General features: G+C 46.4%; 1 protein-coding gene across 1 annotated transcript; it reads left to right on the top strand.

The window, feature by feature from the left end:
* The first annotated feature begins 1,871 nt into the window (after positions 1–1,871).
* On the top strand, positions 1,872–7,681 carry LOC125544257 (COP1-interactive protein 1-like). Its single transcript, XM_048707873.1, has 4 exons — positions 1,872–2,056; positions 2,219–2,287; positions 3,166–3,287; positions 3,523–7,681. Exons 3-4 carry the CDS (start codon positions 3,233–3,235, stop codon positions 7,434–7,436), a joined length of 3,969 nt encoding a protein of 1,322 aa, XP_048563830.1. The 5' UTR covers positions 1,872–2,056; positions 2,219–2,287; positions 3,166–3,232; the 3' UTR covers positions 7,437–7,681.
* The last annotated feature ends 682 nt before the right edge of the window (positions 7,682–8,363 follow it).

The following is an 8,363-nucleotide window of genomic DNA, read 5'->3' as shown; positions in this document are numbered from 1 at the left end:
ACGTTGTGACATTTGATAACACACAAGGTATTCCTCGGGTATCCGGGAGTTGCATGATCTCATGGTCGATGGAACATGTATTTGACATTCAAGAAAGCAGTAGTAATAAATTGAACGATCATATGCTAAGCTAACGGATGGGTCTTGTCCATCACATCATTCTCCTAATGATGTGATCTCGTTATCAAATGACAACTCATGTCTATGGTCAGGAAACCTTAACAATCTTTGATCAACGAGCTAGTCTAGTAGAGGCTTACTAGGGACACGGTATATGTTTATGTATCCACACATGTATTTAAGTTCCGGTCAATACAATTCTAGCATGAATAATAAACTTTTATCATGAATAAGAAAATATAAAATAACAACTTTATTATTGCCTCTAGGGCATATTTCTTTCAGCACCGAGGTAGCCGGCTGGGTGGCTAGGCAGAATGAGAAGCGGTGGAGGATGTGACGGTGGCCGGGGGCCAAACGAGCTAGGATCCAGAGGGTAGCGCAGATCTGGGTCGCCGGGACCAAAGCAGCAAGGACGCCGACGAGCCCGCGCAGATCTGGGTCGCCGAGACCAAAGCAGAAAGGACGCCGACGAGCCCAAGGAGCCGGAAAGGGGGCACAACTCCTGGAGTACGCCAGAATCGAAGACGCGTCGGGATGGATGTCCAACCAAAGCACCAGCAGGGTGGGGGTGCGGAGGCGACGAGGCGCCGGCGAGCCAAGGAAGCCGGAAGTAGCGCAACTCCTCCGATGCGCCAGGCCCGGAGCCGGCCTGGCCGGCCATGGACATAGGTCTATGTTCGTCGGGCGATACTCGCCCCTGCCGGGATGGGGTGGTGGTGGTGAGCACGCGTAGAGCCGAATCCCAGCCGCACCTGCGAGGCCACCGCCTGAGGTGGCCGACGCGAGGCTTGCGAGGGAGGGGTGGGGGAGAGGAGCCGCACCAGGACAGCGCGCCCGGCCACCGGAGGACCGCAACGAGCCAGGGAACGTCGGGGCTGGCCGGGAGAAGCTCCAGATCCCAATGGCGGGGGGTGGGGGAGGGGGCGTAGCCGCGCAAGGGCACGAGGAGGAGGCCCGGAGGTAGCCGGCGGCCGCACGCAACGCCACGGCAGGGGCTCGGGGCGCTTGCGTCGTGCGTCATATCTGCCGTGGGGAAGCACCAGGGGTGGCAGCGCATCAGATTCGCCCCGCGCCGCCATCCTGGGGTCCGGCGCAGCTTCGCCGACCAGCCCTCCGACGGCGGTTATGCGGGAGAGGGCGGCAGGGAGGAGGGCTGTTGGGCAGCGTCTCGGGTTTCCCATGTCACCGGATCGGGTTTCTGGCATAACAGCGTGCGAGAAACCGGAATCCGGTTTGTGGCATGCTGTTATCTTCTTTTTTTGCACATAACCACCGGCTTACGTCAATAATTTAGCCTTACCCTCTTGTCGATGCATTGACAGAGTAACCGTGACGCTTTGTTCTCGCACAAACTAAACGTAAACGCAGCATCCAGTTACGTGCGCTCACCGTTGGATCTACCGGAACTCCACGGCATAGAACCACAGAAGATTCCTCGTGGAGGAGACAAGATGGCTCACAAGCCAACAAGAACAAAAGCAGTGCGCCATCTGCGGCACAGTAGGAGGAGGCCGTCCTTGTCAGCCCCCACCGGCCACCGCGAACTCCTTTTTGTTTGCTTCCGCAGCTTTGGAGGAGAGAGACAAGAGCCGGCATGGCTGGCTCCCACGCCCCCGCCAGCTCAGACAGACCGCGCTGCCTCGTGGGCCTCTGCCGCAAAGGTGGTGCATCTCGCGTTCGAATTGGCGGGAGCGGTGTTCGGGTTCGGGGGCGATCCCGTAATAAGCCGCAGACGCCGAGGGCTTTCAGCTTCAGTCAGCCAGACGCTCAAGGGCTCACGCTGTTCACTCGCTCCCCTGCCCTGTGACTGTGAGTGCGAGGCCGCCTGCAGTACGTTTCTAAACTCTGCCCACACATCGGTTGCCCAGTGGAGAGAGAGGCTGTGGCTGCGGCTTGCTCCTGCGCCGATCGAGCAACCGCTTCACCCCTCCCGGTAACTCCCTTTGTTCCGTTTCTCTCCCGCCGGGTTCCCATCTCTTCTTGTTCGGTTTCCTCCCCCTGTTCCGATCTGTGCTAAGTGACAGCTCCGCTTGGCTGCAGTCCATGCGCGGTACCTGACCATGCTTGCTCTTTCGTTACTGTTGTTTTTTCTCAGATCTTAGCAGTTCGAGTTGAACAAGAGGCGGGAGATATAGAGTGAAGGAGGCAGGACTAATTTCGTTGGGTACGTTTCTTGATCTGCTCACTCTCTGTTGTACAGTCTAGATAGATGCGGGTCGGCGGCTCTTGTTATCGGACTAGTAGGGAGAAGTTTCTGTTCTGTATGAGTTGAATCGGAAAAAATGGGTGTATATGACTTTGGGTATTGTTGGAGGAGGGCCATCCATCCTTATGATGTAGGTTAACAAACCTGGGAATAGTTTCACATCCAAACTGAACCCAGCCCAGACTGTATTTTTTTGACGATAACAGCAGGAGCTCTGCTTATGCTTTATTAGAAGGGGGGAGGTAGAACAATCAGGCGGAAGAGTGCGCAGAGAAAATGGAGCCACAAAAGCAAGCAGCAGGTTCTCACATCAGTAAACCTCTAGCGTCACGACTCCAGCAACCGAACCAAACCAAAACAAAACAAAAAGCTGGCATCCAGACTAAACCGAACTGCATGCCTTTTCCACCCAACCCAATCCAAGTTGTTTCTCACTTCTGGACTAAATCACTAAACCCATAGATTTTTTTCCTGATAAGCTAAACCCATAGATACTTTTTTTTCCCGATACACTAAACCCGTATATTCAAACCATGGACAAAGAAATAAGCAAGTAGCAGAGTAGTCTAGGAAAATGATAGCTAGCTGCTATATACATCATGTAGGTGTTCTTGGATGTGTCGGCTGGCATCGAGATGCTATACTGTGCAAGGATGAGGCTGACAAGCATATCCATATCTTAGTTTGTGCCCTATGTCATGTCACTACTGCTTAATGAATGAGTGAAGTGCGCAGTAGGTCCTTGAACCTACTGCTTAATTAAACGGTTCCTCTTGTGACAATTGTTCTCCTGGATGAGTTGTGAATTAATTGTTTTTTTTTTCGTTCTTGCACAGTTCACCTTCCAGTCATCTGTCGTTCAGAAGCGAAGGGTGTGGATATAGTGACCATCAGCAGTCCAGCATGACGAAGAAACACAAAAATAGAAAGTCCAAAAATATATTGGAGAACAAAAAGGGTATTCTCTTGACTAGTATGCAATCAATTATCATGCATGTTTTGTGCTCTAGACTGTAGAGGGACCACCAATCACATTTCCTCCATTCGTCAAATTATTCTCCATAAATAGAATATTCCTGTTGAGTGTGGATATATTAGTGATTTAGCTTATATTTTGCCTGATCATTCAAGCACTCCAGCTTCTACCATGTATTGTTTGAATAAAGTTTAGTTGTTTTTTTATATTTCCTCAGGTGTTGATGAGAATGTGGAGCACATTTTGCGAATGATAGGAGAGGAGAGTGAGCTGGCTGAAAGCGAACCAGATGATTCTGGAAATACCTTGAAGAAATCAAAACTATCCTCCCTTGTAAAGGGCTTCCATGAAGACTACCAATACCTTCACAAGCACTGCAAAGATCTAATCAGTAAACTGGAAAATGTTGGGCACAGTTCCACTGGTTCAGATTCATCCGATTCAGACTCGGAAGGAGACAGATCAGACACTGACGTTCCTAATCAGAAACTAGATGCATTAAATGAAGAAAATGACTGGATGCAGAAGCTTGCTGGAGAACATCAAGGTGAAGAGCAAAGTACGGAAGCAGAGATTCAGAAGCTGAAACAAAATGCAGAAGAAAAAACGAAAGAAATATCTGATCTGAAGAAGCTATTAGAAAAAGCAATAATGGACAAAGAAGCTACTAGTTCAGATGTTGCAAACTTGTCATCAGAGAACGAACATCTAAAATTGTTGGTTGAAGGTGCAGAGAAGGAGGCAGCAGAATCCCTGAAGACATCAACAGACATGGAGAATGAGATGAGGATGTTATCTGGCGAGAAGCAAATTATGGAAAAAGAGAGGGATGACCTGAAGATTTTAATTATAGACCTGGAGAACAAGAGGGAAGATATGAGCAATCAGCTGCAAGATACAGTGGAGAAATGCAATTCCTTGTCATCCCAACTTGAGAAGGCCCACTTAGCTGAGAAAGAAGTGCAGACCTTGTTATCAGAACTCCAAAAATCCAAGAATGAGAACTTGATGCTGTCAGTGGAATGTGATAACCTGAAAGCAAATGAGAAGAATGTGGATATCAAGTTTTCCGAACTGAAGGAAACTCTTGCTGAAACAAGAGCTAAAAATGACTCCTTGATTGCAGAGAACAGTTTACTCGAAAGCAAGCTTCAACATTTAGGGGTGGAGATAGATGGTATGACAGTGGAGAAAGAGGAGCTAATGAACAATCTGAACAAGGAACGTGGAGCTGCAGAAGAAGAAAAATTAAGAGTAGTATCAGAACATTCCAAGTGTTTGAATGAGTTGGAGCAGGCACAATGTAGCATCAAGGAACTAGAAAAGGAAATGGAATCAACAAAACTTGCACTGAGTGATAATATTGCAGAGCTACTGAAAGAAAAGAATTCCGTGGCATCAGAGCTAAAGCAGTTAGAAGCTTCTTTGAAGAATCTTGAATACGAGTTCGAACAACAACTAAAGCAAATTTCTGTTATGCAGAAGGATAATGAAGACCTGGCGTTGGTGAATTCAAACCTGCATAATGAGCTTGCAGCAGTGCTCGGAGAAAAGAATGAAGCTGTTGCTTCTAGTATTGATCTTGAAAATAAGTTTCAACAGCAAAACCAACAAATTTCAAGTCTTCAGGAGACCATTGAAGGCCTCAGAGCGGCAAAGGCTGAAATGTCTAATGAGGTTATAGTACACGAGAAGGCGAAAAATGCAGCAGTTGCTCAGTTAGATCAGTCGGAGGCTTACGTCAAGAACCTCCAGAGCGAGATAGAACTAAAGCAGAATGAAATTTCACTTTTCCAGCAAGCTAATGAAGAACTGCAGGAGAAAAATTCTAGCTTGGGTAGGCAGCTGGAAGAAGTTAAGACTGATCTACGGGCTGAGATCATTCTGTTACAAGGAGAAAAGCAACAAATCATTGATGATTTGCAGCAGTCAAACACTTCAGTCAAGACTCTCGAACGTGAGTTAGAGCAGCAAAGAGAACAAAACTATATTCTACAGCTAGCCAATGAAGATCTGCAGAAGAATAACTGTAACCTGAAGAAACAATTTGAAGATGCCATGGTTAGCCGCCACGCTGAAATTATAGTACTCCAAGACGAGAAGAGAAAAACCCTTTCGGAGTTGCAGCAGTCTGAGGCTTCCATCAAGAATCTAAGAACTGAGTCAGATCAAGGACGAGAGCAAATTTCGATCTTGCATCTAGTTAATGAAGAAATGAAGAATAGAAATGCTAGCTTGAACAAGCAATTGGAGGAATTAAGGAGCAGCTTGTCTGAGGAGATTGTAGCACTAAGTGAGCAGAAGGAAACAGCCCTGTCAGAGTTACACCAGTCTCATGCTTCAATTGGGAACTTGGAGATAGAGTTAGAAAAGCGAAATGCGAGTGTTTCAGTTTTACAGCAAGCCAATGATGATCTACAGAAGCACATCTCTGCCCTGACCGAAGAATTCAACGAAGTGAAGGCTGAGTTGCAGAAGGAGATTAAAGTGACACAAGAAGAGAAGGATACGGTTTTAACCCAACTAAAGCAAGCAGAGTTTTCTATCAAGAACCTTGAATCCGAGATAGCTCAGTTAAAGGATGATCTTTCAATTCAGCTAGAAAACAATTCCAGCTTGAACAAAAAATTTGAGGAATCAAGGACCAATCTGCAGGGGGATATTCTAGCACTTCGTGAAGAAAAAGAAACAGTTCTGTCAGAGTTACATCAGTCTGAAGCTTCTGTGAGGAACTTTGAGAGAGAGCTAGAAAAGCAAAGTCAGAGCATTTCAGCTCTGCAGCATGCAAATGATGAATCAGAACAGAACAAATGTGCCTTGACCCAGAAATTAGAAGAAGTCAAGGCTGAGTCACAGAGGAAGATTGAGGTGGCACAAGAAGAGAAGGATACATTAGTAACCCAACTAAAACAGTCAGAGTCTTCCATCAAGAATCTTGAAAGTGAAATAGCACAGCTGAAGGAGGAACTTTCAGTTCAGCTGGAAAGCAATTCCAGCTTGGAGCAACAGTTCGAAGAGGCAATACTAAAAGTTTCTAACTTACATGAGAAACTCGAGAGAGTTCAGGCTGAGGCGGCATGTCAAGTTATTGAAATGAACAGTAATGCGAAAGATTTGGAGAAGATAATAGATATATTGTCATCTCAGAAGGCCAAGGTGGAGGGAGATCTGAAAGATATGGTTAAAATATGCATGGAAAATTTGTCGTCCATGAATGATTTTGAAGATAGAGTTACACAGAAAGTTTCAGATCATGCTACCAAACTTGCTGATCTCCAGCAGAGCCTCAAAGATATCGGTGGCAACTTTCAGAGACTCCATCATACATATGCTGACGTGTCCACAAAGGCATCTCAGCTCGAGGTACTCAAGAAAAATCATATTGAGCAGATAGACCAACTAGAAGAGAAAAATGCAGAAATTTTGGACAAACATCGCCACTTGGAAGAGGAAATGTTTTGTGCAAATAAGGATAACACAGAGCTGCAAAAGCATGTCCAAGAACTTGAATTTGAGCTCCAGCTAGCCAAGCAGAAGCTTGAACTTGCCGAAGCGGAGAGCAAATGCAAAGAAGAGAGCTATGTGATGGCAGTGGAAACATCAAAAACAGAGATCGTGCATCTTGAAGAACAAATACAACTGTTCTCTGGAAGGATTAGCTTGCTGGAAGAAACTTTTGTGCAAATTAAAGACAGCACCGAGTCAGTGGTCTCTAAATTGGAAAATCAATTGGATGAGCTTGAATTACACTCCAGTCAAAGCATTGCGTGCTTCATTAACCGCTTATCTGCATGTGGTGGAGAGTTTAGTGTCCTACAGAACATGGTACACAATTCTCTTGCTGAGCAGAAAGAACTGCTCAAGGAAAACGAAGAACTGGCTATTGGGTTGAGAAAGAAAGAAAAGGAAATGTCAGAAATGATTAGGAGTGCTACTGAGGCAGCTGAGAAGATGGTTCAACTTGAGAAGATAATTGAAGAAAAAGACGATGAACTAGCAGCTAGAGTGCAGGAGAAAAGAGAAGCTATCAAGCAGCTGAGTGACACAATTGATTACCACAAGAACAACAGCGATGATCTGGTCCGCTATATTCGCAGTCACAACCGTCCCCGCCTTCCATTTTGTCTGTAAATTTGATCACCAAAAGTTCATTGTCAGTCAATATATAAGCTGCATTTTATCTGTGAACATCATTAGACAATTATTTCCAATTCCTTTAATGTATCATAAATAGTGCCCAAATACAAACAATGTGGAGGTAGTCAAATAGGTGGTGGCCTGTGTATTCTATTGTCATTGGGAGAGCTAGAAACACTTTCTGTTCCTTGTAGTTTATTATCATCCTATTGAAATGCCAATAGAGGCTGAAGATGCAACAAGTGTGAGTTTGGTGGTCTGAATTCATGTTCCAATCAGGTAATGTGGCTTTGGTGATTCTCTTGTTCTCTTTTTCCATTTAAGACATATTTCAACATTGCATTTTCTTCCCTCTTTTGTGTTGCATGTTTTTTTTTTGGAAAAGGAGGATGACCCCGGCCTCTGCAACTGGGAGATGCATGCGGCCATTTTATTAATTATTCTCGAGGACCTTACAAAGTAGAACAACAATATACCTGAATCCGCCATCTTGGCAACATCTGCCGCTACTCCTATCCAAATGATGAAGGGGTGCAAGCTGGGCCACATACCCAGACCTCTCACCTAAACCTAACATCTAAAGCCGGAGACCCCGACCGAGCCATTTGCGAGGTCCGGGGCTCAAACTGGTCCGACCCACTCACATGTGTCGTTGTGGCCGTCTTCCACTGGTCCATCTTCAGAGCAGATTGAGGTGACAACCTTGGCAGGTCCTCCGCCATCGACGCCACCACGACGCCAAACGACGACCTCCACCTACGCGAGCCTTGGCAGGTCCTCCGCCAATGACGCCACCACGACGCCAGCCGACGACCTCCACCTACGCGAGTCCATCTCCAAGCAACGGACGTAAATCCATGCTAGGATAGGGCCGCACCATCGCCGTCGCCCACCACCCACAAGCGTCACCCAACCCCAAGG

The sequence above is a fragment of the Triticum urartu genome, chromosome 3 (genome assembly GCF_003073215.2).
Source record: "Triticum urartu cultivar G1812 chromosome 3, Tu2.1, whole genome shotgun sequence".
Taxonomy (NCBI): Eukaryota; Viridiplantae; Streptophyta; class Magnoliopsida; order Poales; family Poaceae; genus Triticum; species Triticum urartu.
This window is presented reverse-complemented; position numbering and strand designations above follow the sequence as displayed.